Source organism: Perca flavescens, chromosome 15 (assembly GCF_004354835.1).
Source record: "Perca flavescens isolate YP-PL-M2 chromosome 15, PFLA_1.0, whole genome shotgun sequence".
In the NCBI taxonomy this organism is placed as follows: Eukaryota; Metazoa; Chordata; class Actinopteri; order Perciformes; family Percidae; genus Perca; species Perca flavescens.
Window position 1 is genome coordinate 30345478 of NC_041345.1, and position 18641 is coordinate 30364118.

Here is an 18641-nt window from a genome sequence, read left to right on the forward strand (position 1 = left end):
TGAACATGATTCTTAACCACAAACATCTTTATTGGAGTTTCTTGAAGGAAATTAATGTAAAGCTATTTTAACGATGGAAACAAGCTTTACACGCCACAAGAACCCGTTTGGAGCACCTTACACATGATTCTGACATAGAAAATTACTATATGAGAGATTCTTTAAGTACATGACTGTAATGCTATTTCAGTGATAGAAACAAGCGTTACACGCCACAAGAAGCTCTTTAGAGACCCTTGAACATGATTCAGACATAGAAACATCTTTATTGGAGTTTCTTGTAGGAAATCAATGTAAAGCTATTTTAGCGATGGAAACAAGTGTTACATGTCACAAGAAGCTGTTTGGAGCACCTTACACATGATTCTGACATAGAAAATTCCTATATGAGAGGTTCTTGAAGGAAATGACTGTAATACTATTTCAGTGATAGAAACAAGCGTTACACGCCAGAAGAAACTCTTTAGAGACCCTTGAACGTGATTCAGACATAGAAACATCTTTATAGGAGTTTCTTGAAGGAAATTACTGTAAAGCTATTTCAGCGATGGAAACAAGCTTTACACGCCGCAACAAGCTGTTTGGAGACCCTTGAACGTGATTCTGAACCAGAAACATCTTTATTGGAGTTTCTTGAAGGAAATTAATGTAAAGCTATTTTAACGATGGAAACAAGCTTTACACGCCACAAGAAGCTCTTTAGAGACCCTTGAACATGTTTCAGACATAGAAACATCTTTATTGGAGTTTCTTGTAGGGAATTACTGTAAAGCTATTTCAGCGATGGAAACAAGCTTTACACGCCGCAACAAGCTGTTTAGAGCCCCTTGAACACAAGACGCTGTTTGGAGCACATTACACATGATTCTGACATAGAAACTTCCTTTATGAGAGATACTTTAAGTAAAAAACTGTAATGCTATTTCAGTGATGGAAACAAGCATTACACGCCACAAGAAGCTCTTTAGAGACCCTTGAACATGATTCTGAACCAGAAACATCTTTATTGGAGTTTCTTGAAGGAAATTAATGTAAAGCTATTTCAGCGATGGAAACAAGCTTTACAAGCTGTTTAGAGCCCCTTGAACACAAGACGCTGTTTGGAGCACCTTACACGTGATTCTGACATAGAAACTTCCTTTATAAGAGATTCTTGAAGTAAATGACTTTAATACTATTTTAGTGATGGAAACAAGCATTACACGCCACAAGAAGCTGTTTAAAGATCGTTGAACATGATTCTGAACCAGAAACATCTTTATTGGAGTTTCTTCAAGGAAATTACTGTCAACCTATTTTAACGATGGAAATAAGATTTACACGCCACAAGAAACCGTTTGGAGCACCTTACACATGATTCTGACATAGAAACTTCCTTGATGAGAGATTCTTGAAGTAAATTACTTTAATGCTATTTTAGTGTAAAACCAAGCATTACACGCCGCAAGAAGCTGTTTAGAGACCATTGAACATGATTCTGAACCAGAAACATCTTTATTGGAGTTTCTTGAAGGAAATTAATGTAAAGCTATTTTAACGTTAGAAACAAGCTTTACACGCCACAATAACCCATTTGGAGCACCTTACACATGATTCTGACATAGAAAATTACTATATGAGAGATTCTTTAAGTAAATGACTGTAATGCTATTTCAGTGATAGAAACAAGCGTTACACGCCACAAGAAGCTGTTTAGAGACCCTTGAACATGATTCTGAACCAGAAACATCTTTATTGGAGTTTTTTGAAGGAAATTACTGTAAAGCTATTTCAGCGATGGAAACAAGCTTTACACGCCGCAACAAGCTGTTTAGAGCCCCTTGAACACAAGACGCTGTTTGGAACACCTTACACATGATTCTGACATAGAAACTTCCTTTATAAGAGATTCTTGAAGTAAATGACTTTAATACTATTTTAGTGATGGAAACAAGCATTTCACACCCAGAAGAAGCTGTTTAGAGACACTTGAACGTGATTCTGAACCAGAAACATCTTTATTGGAGTTTCTTGAAGGAAATTAATGTAAAGCTATTTTAACGATGGAAATGAGCTTTACACGCCACAAGAAACCGTTTGGAGCACCTTACACATGATTCTGACATAGAAACTTCCTTTATGAGAGATTCTTGAAGTAAATGACTTTAATGCTATTTTAGTGATGGAAACAAGCATTACACGCCGCAAGAAGATGTTTAGAGACCCTTGAACATGATTCTGAACTAGAAACATCTTTATTGGAGTTTCTTGAAGGAAATTAATGTAAAGCTATTTTAACGATAGACACAGGCTTTACACGCCACAAGAACACGTTTGGAGCACCTTACACATGATTCTGACATAGAAAATTCCAATATGTGAGGTTCTTGAAGGAAATTACTGTAATGCTATTTCAGTGATAGAAACAAGCGTTACACGCCACAAGAAGCTCTTTAGAGACCCTTGAACTTGATTCAGACATAAAAACATCTTTATTGGAGTCTTGAAGGAAATTACTGTAAAGCTATTTCAGCGATGGAAACAAGCTTTACACGCCGCAACAAGCTGTTTAGAGCCCCTTGAACACAAGACGCTGTTTGGAGCACCTTACACATGATTCTGACATAGAAACTTCCTTTATGAGAGATTCTTTAAGTAAATGACTTTAGTACTATTTTAGTGATGGAAACAAGCATTACACGCCGCAAGAAGCTGTTTAGAGACCCTTGAACATGATTCTGAACCAGAAACATCTTTATTGGAGTTTCTTGAAGGAAATTAATGTAAAGCTATTTTAACGATGGAAACAAGCTTTACACGCCACAAGAAACCGTTTGGAGCACCTTACACATGATCCTGACATAGAAACTTCCTTTATGAGAGATTCTTTAAGTAAAAAACTGTAATGCTATTTCAGTGATGGAAACAAGCATTACACGCCACAAGAAGCTGTTTAAAGACCATTGAACATGATTCTGAACCAGAAACATCTTTATTGGAGTTTCTTCAAGGAAATTACTGTCAACCTATTTTAACGATGGAAATAAGCTTTACACGCCACAAGAAACCGTTTGGAGCACCTTACACATGATTCTGACATAGAAACTTCCTTGATGAGAGATTCTTGAAGTAAATTACTTTAATGCTATTTTAGTGTAAAACCAAGCATTACACGCCACAAGATGCTGTTTAGAGACCATTGAACATGATTCTGAACCAGAAACATCTTTATTGGAGTTTCTTGAAGGAAATTAATGTAAAGCTATTTTAACGTTAGAAACAAGCTTTACACGCCACAATAACCCATTTGGAGCACCTTACACATGATTCTGACATAGAAAATTACTATATGAGAGATTCTTTAAGTAAATGACTGTAATGCTATTTCAGTTATAGAAACAAGCGTTACACGCCACAAGAAGCTGTTTAGAGACCCTTGAACATGATTCTGAACCAGAAACATCTTTATTGGAGTTTCTTGAAGGAAATTACTGTAAAGCTATTTCAGCGATGGAAACAAGCTTTACACGCCGCAACAAGCTCTTTAGAGCCCCTTGAACACAAGACGCTGTTTGGAACACCTTACACATGATTCTGACATAGAAACTTCCTTTATAAGAGATTCTTGAAGTAAATGACTTTAATACTATTTTAGTGATGGAAACAAGCATTTCACACCGCAAGAAGCTGTTTAGAGACACTTGAACGTGATTCTGAACCAGAGACATCTTTATTGGAGTTTCTTGAAGGAAATTAATGTAAAGCTATTTTAACGATGGAAGTGAGCTTTACACGCCACAAGAAACCGTTTGGAGCACCTTACACATGATTCTGACATAGAAACTTCCTTTATGAGAGATTCTTGAAGTAAATGACTTTAATGCTATTTTAGTGATGGAAACAAGCATTACACGCCGCAAGAAGATGTTTAGAGACCCTTGAACATGATTCTGAACTAGAAACATCTTTATTGGAGTTTCTTGAAGGAAATTAATGTAAAGCTATTTTAACGATAGACACAGGCTTTACACGCCACAAGAACACGTTTGGAGCACCTTACACATAATTCTGACATAGAAAATTCCAATATGTGAGGTTCTTGAAGGAAATGACTGTAATGCTATTTCAGTGATAGAAACAAGCGTTACACGCCACAAGAAGCTCTTTAGAGACCCTTGAACTTGATTCAGACATAAAAACATCTTTATTGGAGTCTTGAAGGAAATTACTGTAAAGCTATTTCAGCGATGGAAACAAGCTTTACACGCCGCAACAAGCTGTTTATAGCCCCTTGAACACAAGACGCTGTTTGGAGCACCTTACACATGATTCTGACATAGAAACTTCCTTTATGAGAGATTCTTTAAGTAAATGACTTTAATACTATTTTAGTGATGGAAACAAGCATTACACGCCACAAGAAGCCGTTGCAGCACCTTACACATGATTCTGACATAGAAACTTCCTTTATGAGAGATTCTTTAAGTAAAAAACTGTAATGCTATTTCAGTGATGGAAACAAGCATTACACGCCACAAGAAGCTGTTTAGAGACCCTTGAACATGATTCTGAACCAGAAACATCTTTATTGGAGTTTCTTGAAGGAAATTAATGTAAAGCTATTTTAACGATAGAAACAAGCTTTACACGCCACAAGGACCCGTTTGGAGCACCTTACACATGATTCTGACATAGAAACTTCCTTTATGAGATATTCTTTAAGTAAAAAACTGTAATGCTATTTCAGTGATGGAAACAAGCCTTACACGCCACAAGAAGCTATTTAGAGACCCTTGAACATGATTCTGAACCAGAAACATCTTTATTGGAGTTTCTTGAAGGAAATTAATGTAAAGCTATTTTAACGTTAGAAACAAGCTTTACACGCCACAAGAACCCGTTTGGAGCACCTTACACATGATTCTGACATAGAAAATTCCTATATTAGAGGTTCTTGAAGGAAATGACTGTAATGCTATTTCAGTGATAGAAACAAGCGTTACACGCCACAAGAAGCTCTTTAGAGACCCTTGAACATGATTCAGACATAGAAACATCTTTATAGGAGTTTCTTGAAGGAAAGTACTGTAAAGCTATTTCAGAGATGGAAATAAGCTTTACACGCCGCAACAAGCTGTTTAGAGCCCCTTGAACACAAGACGCTGTTTGGAGCACCTTACACATGATTCTGACATAGAAACTTCCTTTATAAGAGATTCTTGAAGTAAATGACTTTAATACTATTTTAGTGATGGAAACAAGCATAACACGCCACAAGAAGCTGTTTAGAGACCATTGAACATGATTCTGAACCAGAAACATCTTTATTGGAGTTTCTTGAAGGAAATTAATGTAAAGCTATTTTAACGATAGAAACTGGCTTTACACGCCACAAGAACCCGTTTGGAGCACCTTACACATGATTCTGACATAGAAACTTCCTATATGAGAGGTTCTTGAAGGAAATGACTGTAATGCTATTTCAGTGATAGAAACAAGCGTTACACGCCACAAGAAGCTCTTTAGAGACCCTTGAACATGATTCAGACATAGAAACATCTTTATTGGAGTTTCTTGTAGGAAATCAATGTAAAGCTATTTTAGCGATGGAAACAAGCGTTCCATGCCACAAGAAGCTTTTTGGAGCACCTTACACATGATTCTGACATAGAAAATTCCTATATGAGAGGTTCTTGAAGGAAATGACTCCTCAACCTGTGACAGGCAACAGCGGCGCATTGTTCTTTCTGACCATCAGCATAGCTAAAGTCTGCCTAACAGCTGATGAAGAGGGCGTGTGCCAAAAGACTGCGACCAGTCTGTGCACCAACCAGGGGACGCTAAGTCTAAACCACGGTACTCCTCCAACTTTTAATAAACAAATCAAAATGCTCTTAGAGACTGATATATGAATTCATGTATAAGCCAGAAAAATTCAGTCTGATGAGAGAAGCCTGTGTGCCTGCTCAACTCGGACCCGTGTACACGTTTATGCTCTTATGATTTGGCTTAAATAAATACTTGTTAAACTTTTAAATCCTCTCCTTGCCTACTTAGTGGATTTTGAAACACGACAAAGTGGTGACCCCGGACGTGATCCACTAAGTGGCGCCAGAGGACTTTCCCCTGAATTGAGCAGACAGGACGGACTCCAGTTTTTCCTTCACTCAAAACAGCGCGCTGTCAAAAATAAGGTAAGCAGAGACCTGTTAATATCTAACTTCTGCACATTGAGCATAACCAAATTTTTGAGTGAAGAAGAACAAGAGTGCCGTTGGTAAATTCAATGAAATCTTAAGAGTATAAAAGAAAACTAAACAGTAAAACGAAATTGCAAAATAAGAACTGCTAACAGAGTGAAAATTAGCCTGTAAAAAGCTTTTGGTCCACTGGGATCGGAGAGTTGGGCGAAAAGAAAAAAAAAAAATTAAATCTAAATTAGACCTGTAAAAAGCTCTTGGTTCATTGAAATCGGAGAGTTGGGCAAAACTAAAATCAAAGAGGTAAACCTTCGAAGGTTCAATGGTCTGACGAGACCTATAAATTGGCTATAAGAGACTCGTAAAAAGCTTTTGATCTACAACTGGTCGGAAAGTTGAGTACATTGGGTGGAATAAAACCGTAAAAAGCTCTTGGTTAGAAAAATCGGAGAGTTGGTTTAATTTGACTTAATTAGAGGAATCGCAGTCGGTTGGTTGGTAGATACTGTAAAAAGCCAATGGTTGGTTATTCAATCGGTTGGTTGGTAGATACTGTAAAAAGCCAATGATTGTGAATTCACCGTAAAAAGCTCTTGGTTAGAAAAATCGGAGAGTTGGTTTAATTTGACTTAATTAGAGGAATCTCAGTCGGTTGGTTGTTAGATACTGTAAAAAGCCAATGGTTGGTTATTCAATCGGTTGGTTGGTAGATACTGTAAAAAGCCAATGATTGTGAATTCAATGCAATGACAGAAAACGTTTTACATTTCGATACGGTGGCAGATTTTGAAGTATATTGTGAAGAGAATAAAATTACTAGAGCACTGTTTGATTTTGAGGTATACTGTGAAGAGGATAAAATTAATAAGGCACAGCTTGAAGTAGAAACAATTACTAGTGAAGGTTCATTGTGTGTAGTGTCCGAACGGACAGGAGAGAATCCTTTAGGAAAAGAGTGAAACAGTAACAGGTAGTGGTGACGAAGTGAGTTTAGAGCTAGACTCAGATTTTGAGAGCAACATACAGCAGGACAAGAGACAGACTGACGTTACAGAGTCAAATTGACACTTTGAAAAGCAGAGACAATTGTTCGTTGAAAATATATACGGTTTCTTATATATAGTGTGTTTTGGATGCTGTTGGGAACTGTATCATTGCATAAAGAAGTGAAAGATTGTGCATACAGTGCTGAAATGGAAGAACTGAAAGCTTTTCTGTTGGTGAAACTGGGGAAGAAAGCACCGGGGGGGCAGCAGAAACAATGGGTTGAGACAGGGAAAAAGATACTCTGTAAGTGGGAAAAGGAAGGACTGTTGGCAGACATAGGGAGAGATGAGAGTGTATTGAGAACTTTGAATATCAGAGCAGAGAGTCAGGCACGAGTGGCAGACACAGAATGGAAAGAAAAAGGGAGTAGTAGGTGGGGGCCTGCATGGGGGCGTAAACAAAAGAAAGCCGTGGAGAAAGATGTCACAAGGGGGCTGACTGAACTGCTGGGTAAACTGAAAAGGAAAAATGAGAAGTTGGCAACATCTGGTGGCACAATTGAAGTAGTACCAGAAAAGACTAATAATAACCCAACCACAGCCACTGCCAGCATGTACCCTTCCCTGCCACAACCAACAGCACCTCCATCCTACGAGGCCATAACAGTGGTTCAAGCTCCTGTGGTGCCAGTAAAGAGAGGTGTACTGGAAGTGAATGGAGGAGTTCTGGATGTGGACATCCCCCAACACAACGACCTGGCAAATCTGGTGAAATGCACAGCCAACCTGACTGACACAGTTGACAAACTAGAAAATCAAATGCAAAACACCAGAGCAGAAATAAGCCAGCTCAAGGGGGAATCCATGGTTGGGACACAGTCACCATCAGGCCAAGGACCCCCAGGACCATCCACTGCATCACTCCAACTGCCACCATCACAATCAATGCCTCAACTCCTGCCCCAACCTCGGTCCCAGAGCACTCCTAGAGGGGGTCTGCAAGTGAGACCACCTCCTTTTGATCCATTTGTAAATGAGTATGCCCCCTCAGATAAAGTCTGGGTGGTGATGAAGCCAAACGCCTGCTCAAGAGCCTCCACATCTCCAGACATGACCATGATGGAGACAATTTCGGGAACTATAGAGGAGTTGTCTGGGATGGGCTTCGTGATAAATATCCCACCAAGGCCAACCCAGAAGCCATGACAGGCCTAACCCTGAAACCAGGCGAAAACCCCATTGATTATCTTAACAGGGCTAAATCTCTATGGAGGTCAGCTTGGGGAGAGAAGTATGACCGCTCCAAGGCCTCCATCCTGCTGTGGAGGGAGAGATGCATAGCTGGCCTGCCCGAGCCAGTACAAAAACAACTGAAACTCACCGTTGGCCTAGCTCACCTGCCAGAAGAACAATGGTTGGCGCACATCTCCCATCACACCGACCTACATCGCGAACAAACAGCCAAAGATGATGAAGAGATGCAGCAATTGACCAAAAGAGCTCTGAAGCTACAGGTCTCGAAAGCCACTGAAGAAGTTAATACCAAGAAAAAGGCTGTTAAACAAATGGCAGTACAAGACCCTGCACCTGCAAACCAGATGGGAGTCCTCTCAGACCTGTTGATCGAAGTACATGATGCAGTTAGCCAAGCAGTAGGAGACGCCATGACTCGATCCTTTGAGTGGAATGCCGGAGAAGTTGAGGACCCCTCCACTGCCTCAGTGTACATTCCTAATCCACGGGGGAGGGCCTCTTCCAGAGGAGGTCCCCCCAGGAGGGACTCCTGCTACATTTGTGGCAAACCAGGACACTGGGCTTCTCAATGTCGTTCACCTCCCAATGGATCCAGGGGAAGAGGCTATTCAAGAGCAGGAAAAGGAAGAAGAGGACAGTTTGCTCCCAGAGGCGGGTACAGACCACCCACACAGCAACAAACTCCACAGGTGCCTAACCAAAGCCACCTGCCCACTCAGGCTTGGATGGGAGAACAATACTGAGGGGGCCCAGTGAGTTCAGCCAACCAATTGGACACATATTCACCCCTGAAAGAGCCACTCGTTGAATGCACCATAAATGGAAGGAAACACTTAATGTTGGCTGACTCTGGGGCTACATATTCCTGTATCACAACTCAGCTTCCCTTATCATATGACAGCACTGTGGTGGTTGGAGTCTCGGGAATGCCACAGAAACAATTCTATACCACGCCTGTCCCTGTCACTTGGAGAACTAATTGCACCACCCATCAGTTCTTGTATGCACCAGAATGTCCAGTCGATTTACTTGGAAGAGATCTCCTCTGCAAGCTGGGCATCACCATCTACTGCAATGAAGAGGGTGTGCATGTCGCCTCCACACCTCCCCCTCTCACTCCAGCCTGCAGAATTCTCCATATGGCCCCAGCCCCATTGCCACCGGAGGAACCTATCACCACAGTCTATTGGCTCAGACTAGATGGCACTCTCCCACAAACACCTGCTATACAGTACCAGTATATGCAGTGGAGAAAATGGATCTCCACACTACATCCATACAAAGCACCATTGGATGACCTCCATTGCACTCTCAACTACACCATCACTCCAGATGATTGCTACGATTACGATTGGGAGGCAAACATGACACTCCTCACTCCCACCATCTCCACCACTTCCATGTTCATTGGCAAAGAAGGAGTTGCAGCTGCAGTTGACCTTACTGAACACATCCAACCGTGGTATCAACTAGGTACTGACTCAGCCCCACATATCACCCTAGCCATAGGATACGCCTATGAAGCCAGATCATTGGGACCAATGGTCAAAAGAGCCCTGACATTAACGTGGGAGGAAACCTCGTTGCCACGGATATGGAAGGCTAAAGAAGAAGATACGTGGTGTATTTCCACCCCTACCACAGAAACAACTCATCCTGAAAGGAAAGAACTAGCAAGACACCATGGCCGCAAGATGACAGATCATCCTGACACAAACAGACTACTGGCCACTGTTCCTGTTGCCCTATGGACAACTGGTCCGCATGATGTGGGGCTGGTAGATACCTCGCCCATTCCTATCACATTGAAAGAACCCAGTGAGGTCATCTGGAAACCACAATACAGACTCTCCCAAGACCAAACTGAGGGCATCTCTCCTACTATCGCTGGGCTCTTGGACTCTGGAGTTCTAGTCCCCATCTGGAGTGACTGGAACACACCTCTGTTTCCTGTGACAAAAGGACCTGGAAAAGGATGGAGAATGGTGCAGGACATCAGACCCATCAACCAAGCCATGGTGCCAGATGTTCAGCCTGTTCCAGACCCATACATGGCTCTACAGAACAAACATCATTCTCACAGTTTTTTCACTGTCATTGACCTGGCCAATGCCTTCTTTTGCATCCCACTCCACCATGACTCTCAACACATATTTTCTTTCACCTTCTGTGGCACCCAGTACACCTACACCAGAATGCCCCAAGGCTACAGAGACTCTCCTGGCATTTTCAATGACGTACTCAGAGAACACCTAACCCAAATCTCTCTGCCAGAAGACGTCATCCTGCTCCAATATGTGGATGACATTCTCCTTGGTGCACCCTCCACTGAGCTCTGCCTGCAAGCTACAGGAACCATCCTGTCATTTCTTGCATCCAAAGGTTATAAGGTCAAGAAGGAAAAAGTCCAGTGTTGCAGGAGGAAGGTTGCCTTCCTGGGAAGAGAAGTCTCTGCCATAGGTCAGACCCTATCCAGCCAACATCGAGAATCCATTCTCCAGCATCCTCGCCCAGAAACAGTACAGGACATGTTGTCTTTCCTGGGTTTGACGGGGTACAGCAGAAACTATATCCCTGATTACACCCTCCTCATCCAACCACTCAGAGACCTAGTGGCTGAAGCTGGAAACAGAAACCTAAATGCTCTCCTCCAATGGTCTCCTGAAGCTGAGACTGCCTTCTCCCTCACTAAGGAAGCACTCTCCCAGGCCACCATATTGGCTGCACCTGACTACACCATTCCATTTCATCTTGACATGTTCATGCCGCTCTTTTCCAGAAAAAAGGGGGAGACAGGTTAGTGCTAACCTACCACAGCTCGAAATTGGACACTATTGAACAAGGACAAATATCCTGTGCTCAACATCTGGCTGCACTATCGAAAGCTGTCCAAAAAACTACCCACCTGGTCATGCATCACCCATTGCAGATCCACACGGACCACGGAGTGACCGCATTCCTGCAGAGCAATGCATTCACGTTCAGTACTGAACGAAAACTGAAAATACAGAAGGAGCTGAGACAACCCCACATCACTTTTCTAACCTCAGCCATCAATTTGGCTGACAAAATGGGACACGGAAAACCTCACAGCTGTGAAGAAGTGGCAGCACAAAAACTGAAACTCAGGCCAGACCTAAAAAACGAACCTCTGCCAGATGCATAACATTGGCTGTATACAGATGGATGCTGCTACAAAGGAGAAAATGGAAATGTGGCTGCTTATGCGATGATGGAACAACACGCAGACGGTACACACACCGTGGACTCAGGAATAATACCACAACCTGCATCAGCACAAATGGCTGAAATATTGGCACTCACATATGATGACCAAGACCATAGATGCATATAGATGGACCACAATGGCAGAAGAGGAATTTCCTGACCACCAGCAAGACTCCTGTCAAGCACAAGGATCAACTGGTAACCCTACTGGAAGCAGTAAAAGCGCCAGCAGCAGTGGCAATAATGAAGTGCAAAGGACATGACAAAGCAGACACAAGGGTGGCAAAAGGAAATGAAGCAGCAGACCAAAGAGCCAAAGAAGTTGGAGGGTACACTCCCAGACAAATGACACTGCAACCAGAGGGAGGACCAACAGAACTAACCACAGAAAACATAAAAGACATCCAAGAAGAGGCCGGACCATATGAACATTCAGAATGGCAGAGAAAAGGAGCATGCAAGGATAAAGACGGCATTTGGAGGTCACACACTGGACACATAGTGGCTCCAGCAAAGCTATGTCGACTACTGTTCCCAACCATGCACGGCCCCACCCATGAGGGAACCAGAAGAACCCTTACAAACATGAAAGAACTATGGTGGCACCCATGGATGTCAGACATCATCACCAACTTTGTGGAAGAATGTGACACATGCAACAAACACAATAACAAGAAACCATTCAAGGCCCCAGCAGGAAAATTCCCTGTGCCTACAGCCCCCTTTCAAGACATCACCATAGATGTCACAGATATGGGGCCAGAGAACAGAGTAGGGGGAAAAAGGTATCTCCTTGTAATGGTAGACAGATTCACAAAATGGGTTGAAGCGATACCAAGTAAAGATGAAACAGCACAGACAGTTGTAAAATGGCTGAAAAATGAACTAGGACCCAGATATGGCATACCACGCACAATAAGATCAGACAATGGATCTCATTTTGCTAACAAACATCTACAGAAAGTAGAAGAGGCATTAGGGATCATACACAGATATGGGTCAGTTTATCATCCACAATCACAGGGATTAGTGGAGAGGGCCAACCAGACATTGAAAAGAAAAATCGCTAAAGCTTGTGAAGGTACAAAACTAACATGGGTAGAAGCACTGCCGTTAGCTGTTATGTCCATGCGCAGTTCCCCAGGATCTGACACGCACTTATCTCCTCATGAGTTACTGACTGGAAGAAAAATGCCAGGCCCACCCAGGGATGGAGGTCATATGCCATCCCTGGATGTGTGTAAACAAGAATATGATGACTACATGAAGGCATTGACCAGTCTTACTTCAGTTTTATCTGAACAGGTCGCCAGAGCACAGACCCCGGGAGAAGAGGAGCCCCGGAGCAGTGTCAAGGTAGGTGACTGGGTGCGAGTGAAAGTCCACAAGAGAAAGTGGACCGAGCCCAGGTGGCTTGGACCGTACGAAGTGAGGGAGGTTACCTCACACTCTGTCCAAGTAAAAGGCAAGGCAGGAGCTGCTTGGCACCACCTGACACATTGTGCCCCAGCACCTACACCTTCCCGTGATTTGAGGGAAGTTAGAGCTGATTTGATCAACAATGCCGCTCCCGTTCAAACTTAGGCAATCAGGCCAAGGGAGCGAACCCAGACAAAAATACTACTATGGATGCACATGGAAGGTCTGGGTAGGTATGCTAATATCTACAGCCATACTCGTTATGTTGTTATTTTGGTTCATAGATACCAAATATGACAGAGGAAGAAGGGAGGTTCAGGTGACTAGAACAAAGGGACAGATCACATTGTCATTTATTAGGGGACACACAAGCACAGCCCTATTAGACCTATGCGACATAGTGCCATGCACCACCAAAGACAGAAGAGAGGAAGTCATATACATATGCGTCACGACCAACTCAGACAAGTGGTGTAGCAGTTGGAAGTGTGCCATAGCTAACACAGGCTCAGATTGGGGAAATGTGGGATGTGAACCATATGATACAACGCACCTTACGATAACACATAGGGACCTGAAATCCAGACTGAGTGTAGGTAGAAAGCAGGAAGGACGATGCCAGGAACAGAAATGTAATCCTATATATGTGACGTTGAAGGATCCAAAACCAGAGGATGCAGGGACTTATGTTATGGGATTGTATGCTGAAGGGAAAGATCCATTAGGACAGTTCATCATTCCAGTCACAGACCCATGGAGTAATAGTGCACCGTCCACATCCATTACTGCCCAGATTGACGCAATGAACACAGGTATGGGTGTCCTGAAAGACTCTAAAGGGCCATTAGTAAAATATTTGAACCTAGAGGACTTTACCATTGAGGAAAGGTTGGAGATGGAAACTGGTTTCACACCCTCAGGGTAACATGTGGCTCAAAATGATGAAATATACTGCTAGAACGCATAAAATGTCTGACTGTGTTATCTGTGCTAAAGCAAGACCTCATTTGGGGACAGTACCATTCCCACTCTCACCTGTGGACGACCTTATTGGTTATAATTGTATGTTAAGTCTTTACAGTAATGTGACCATGGAAAGTGATGTCTGCAGGACCCTGTCTCTCCTGTATCCCAGAGTGCGTGCAATACAACCGCCTCCAGGAGTGGTCGCCTACCCTGGTAACTATACTTGCATCACACAACCCAACAGCTCTACCATGAATGTGGGACACCTACCTAAGAAGTTTTGTATGTACACCTACAACACATCTTCGTTCGTTCCCAATGTCACACAGTCGATGTTTAACAATCAGAGTAAGGGACTCGCTGATGTCTGGTGGATGTGTGGGACACAGCCCCGCCTTAGACCATCCTTACCTGTTAAATGGGGGGGAACCTGCGCCTTAGTGTCCCTATTACTGCCGATTACCATGCTTCCTATTAGCGCAGGGAAGCTAGAGGAGACAGTACAGTCTACCTACCACAAACATTCCTTGAAGAGGGCTAAAAGAGACACTGACTTGGGTTTTGGTACATGGGGAGATCCAAGCACCCCGTTCGGGTCTATAGATAGTAGGGTGTATATAGATGCAATTGGAATACCAAGGGGTGTACCAGAGGAGTTCAAAGCTCAGAATCAGATAGCAAAGGGTTTTGAGTCTATACTGCCCTGGATAACTACAAACAAGAATGTGGACTGGATAAATTATATATACTACAACCAGCAGAGGTTTTTGAACCGGACTAGGGATGGCCTGAGGGGTGTGTCCGAACAATTAGCCGCCTCCTCACTCATGGCATTTCAGAACCGTATGGCACTGGACATGTTGTTGGCAGAAAAAGGGGGTGTGTGCCACATGTTTGGAGATGCTTGTTGTACATTTATTCCCAATAATACTGCCCCGGATGGTAGCATCACTAGAGCCTTGGAGGGGTTGACCTCTCTAGCCAATGAATTAGCAGAGAACTCGGGTGTGGCTGAAAACCTCATCACCAGTTGGCTGGAGGACGTTTTTGGCAAATACAAAGCAATTGTGCTCTCCATGCTTATGTCCGTGGCAGTGTTTGTGGGCATATTGGTGTGTTGTGGATGCTGTTGCATCCCTTGTTGTCGCACTCTGGTGAACAGATGGATTGATGTGGCTCTGACCAAAAAAGATCCCCAGAAAGATGCTCCTCCAGCCTATTCCATGCCCCTGTTGGGGATGGAGGATGGTGATGAGACTGATTTGGACAATGAAGGAAGTGAATCACCAATGTAATGCTATGCTATATTAATCTTGCTTCTTCTTCCCCTAGTGCGGACAATTATTTACCAGTTTGAGGGCCATATAATCCTAAACTTAGTAGTATTCACACCTGAGGTGTAAAAAGGGGGATCTGTAAGAAATAAAAATAATCAGTCAACATGGCTATGCTTTATGAGGATACAAATCATAGTTGAATTATAGTTGTGTGTTTAGTGGAAGAGCACTGTGACAGCTTAGTCATGCAAAATGAGAAAAGGATATGTTGTACTGTTGTACAGCAGCACTGTATGACGGTGGTCAGAAAGCAACGAGAGTGCAGCAACAAAGTTAATATCAGTTTGATATCAGTTTGACCATGAGAATAAGTTACTCCTCAACCTGTGACAGGCAACAGCGGCGCATTGTTCTTTCTGACCATCAGCATAGCTAAAGTCTGCCTAACAGCTGATGAAGAGGGCGTGTGCCAAAAGACTGGGACCAGTCTGTGCACCAACCAGGGGACGCTAAGTCTAAACCACGGTACTCCTCCAACTTTTAATAAACAAATCAAAATGCTCTTAGAGACTGATATATGAATTCATGTATAAGCCAGAAAAATTCAGTCTGATGAGAGAAGCCTGTGTGCCTGCTCAACTCGGACCCGTGTACACGTTTATGCTCTTATGATTTTGCTTAAATAAATACTTGTTAAACTTTTAAATCCTATTTTAACATTAGAAGCAAGCTTTATACGCCACAAGAACACGTTTGGAGCACCTTACACATGATTCTGACATAGAAAATTCCTATATGAGAGGTTTTTGAAGGAAATGACTGTAATGCTATTTCAGTGATAGAAACAAGCGTTACACGCCACAAGAAGCTCTTTAGAGACCCTTGAACACGATTCAGACATAGAAACATCTTTATTGGAGTTTCTTGAAGGAAATTAATGTAAAGCTATTTTAACGTTAGAAACAAGCTTTACACGCCACAAGAAACCGTTTGGAGCACCTTACACATGATTCTGACATAGAAAATTACTATATGAGAGATTCTTTAAGTAAATGACTGTAATGCTATTTTAGTGATAGAAACAAGCGTTACACGCCACAAGAAGCTCTTTAGAGACCCTTGAACATGATTCAGACATAGAAACATCTTTATAGGAGTTTCTTGAAGGAAATTACTGTAAAGCTATTTCAGCGATGGAAACAAGCTTTACACGCCGCAACAAGCTGTTTAGAGCCCCTTGAACACAAGACGCTGTTTGTAGCACCTTACACATGATTCTGACATAGAAACTTCCTTTATAAGAGATTCTTGAAGTAAATGACTTTATTACTATTTTAGTGATGGAAACAAGCATTACACGCCGCAAGAAGCTGTTTAGAGACCCTTGAACATGATTCTGAACCAGAAACATCTTTATTGGAGTTTCTTGAAGGAAATTAATGTAAAGCTATTTTAACGATAGAAACAAGCTTTACACGCCACAAGAACCCGTTTGGAGCACCTTACACATGATTCTGACATAGAACTTCCTTTATGAGAGATTCTTTAAGTAAAAAACTGTAATGCTATTTCAGTGATGGAAACAAGCATTACACGCCACAAGAAGCTGTTTAGAGACCCTTGAACATGATTCAGACATAGAAACATCTTTATAGGAGTTTCTTGAAGGAAATTACTGTAAAGCTATTTCAGCGATGGAAACAAGCTTTACACGCCGCAACAAGCTGTTTAGAGCCCCTTGAACACAAGATGCTGTTTGGAGCACCTTACATAGAAATTTCCTTTATGAGAGATTCTTTAAGTAAAAAACTGTAATGCTATTTCAGTGATGGAAAAAAGCATTACACGCCACAAGAAGCTGTTTAGAGACCCTTGAACATGATTCTGAACCAGAAACATCTTTATTGGAGTTTCTTGAAGGAAATTAATGTAAAGCTATTTTAACGATAGAAAAAAGCTTTACACACCACAAGAACCCGTTTGGAGCACCTTGCACATGATTCTGACATAGAAACTTCCTTTATGAGAGATTCTTTAAGTAAATTACTTTAAAACTATTTTAGTGATGGAAACAAGCGTTACACGCCACAAGAAGCTGTTTGGAGACCCTTGAACATGATTCTGAACCAGAAACATCTTTATTGGAGTTTCTTGAAGGAAATTAATGTAAAGCTATTTTAACGATAGAAACAAGCTTTACACACCACAAGAACCCGTTTGGAGCACCTTGCACATGATTCTGACATAGAAACTTCCTTTATGAGAGATTCTTTAACTTCAATGATGGAAACAAGCTTTATACGCCACAAGAACACGTTTGCAGCATCTTACATATGATTCTGACATAGAAACTTCCTTTATAGAGTTTCTTTATAGAAAACTGTAATGCTATTTTTGATGGAAACAAGCATTACACGCCGCAAGAAGCTGTTTAGAGACCCTTGAACATGATTCTGAACCAGAAACATCTTTATTGGAGTTTCTTGAAGGAAATTAATGTAAAGATATTTTAACGATGGAAACAAGCTTTACACGCTCACAAGAAACATGTTTGGAGCACCTTACACATGATTCTGACATAGAAAATTCCTTATATGAGAGATTCTTTAAGTAAATGACTGTAATGCTATTTCAGTGATGGAAACAAGCATTACACGCCACAAGAAGCTGTTTAGAGACCCTTGAACATGATTCTGACATAGAAACATCTTTATAGGAGTTTCTTGAAGGAAATTACTGTAAAGCTATTTCAGCGATGGAATTTTAACAAGCTGAAACAGAGCCCCTTGAACACAAGAACGCTGTTTGGAGCACCTTACACATGATTCTGACATAGAAACTTCCTTTATAAAGAGTTTCTTGAAGGAAATAATGTAATGCTATTTTAGTGATGGAAACAAGCTTTACACACCACAAGAAGCTGTTTAGAGACCCTTGAACATGATTCTGACATAGAAACATCCTTTATTGGAGTTTCTTCAAGGAAATTACTGTAAAACTATTTTAGTGATGGAAACAAGCTTTACACGCCACAAGAAGCTGTTTGGAGACCCTTGAACATGATTCTGAACCAGAAACATCTTTATTGGAGTTTCTTGAAGTAAATTATTTTTTAATGCTATTTTAGTAAATACTTTAAAACTATTTTAGTGATGGAAACAAGCTTTACACACCACAAGAAGCTGTTTAGAGACCTTGAACATGATTCAGACATAGAAACATCTTTATTGGAGTTTCTTGAAGGAAATTAATGTAAAGCTATTTTAACGATGGAAACAAGCTTTACACGCCACAAGAACCTGTTTGGAGCACCTTACACATGATTCTGACAT

At 41.7% G+C, this 18641-nt stretch overlaps 1 protein-coding gene and 1 pseudogene across 2 annotated transcripts; both read left to right on the forward strand.

Moving 5' to 3' along the window:
- Window positions 1-6095: 6095 nt before the first annotated feature.
- LOC114568943 (syncytin-A-like) lies at window positions 6096-15413 on the forward strand. Of its 2 annotated transcripts, none has more exons than XM_028598625.1 (2): window positions 6096-6173; window positions 12953-15413. In XM_028598625.1, exon 2 carries the CDS (start codon window positions 13993-13995, stop codon window positions 15325-15327), a length of 1335 nt encoding a protein of 444 aa, XP_028454426.1. In that variant the 5' UTR covers window positions 6096-6173; window positions 12953-13992; the 3' UTR covers window positions 15328-15413. The 2 variants fall into 2 exon arrangements, with proteins under 2 accessions (XP_028454426.1, XP_028454427.1); XM_028598626.1 differs by lacking the exon at window positions 6096-6173 and having other exon boundaries at window positions 12811-13003; window positions 14178-15413.
- Window positions 9346-13231, forward strand: LOC114570219 (uncharacterized; annotated as a pseudogene).
- Window positions 15414-18641: the final 3228 nt, after the last annotated feature.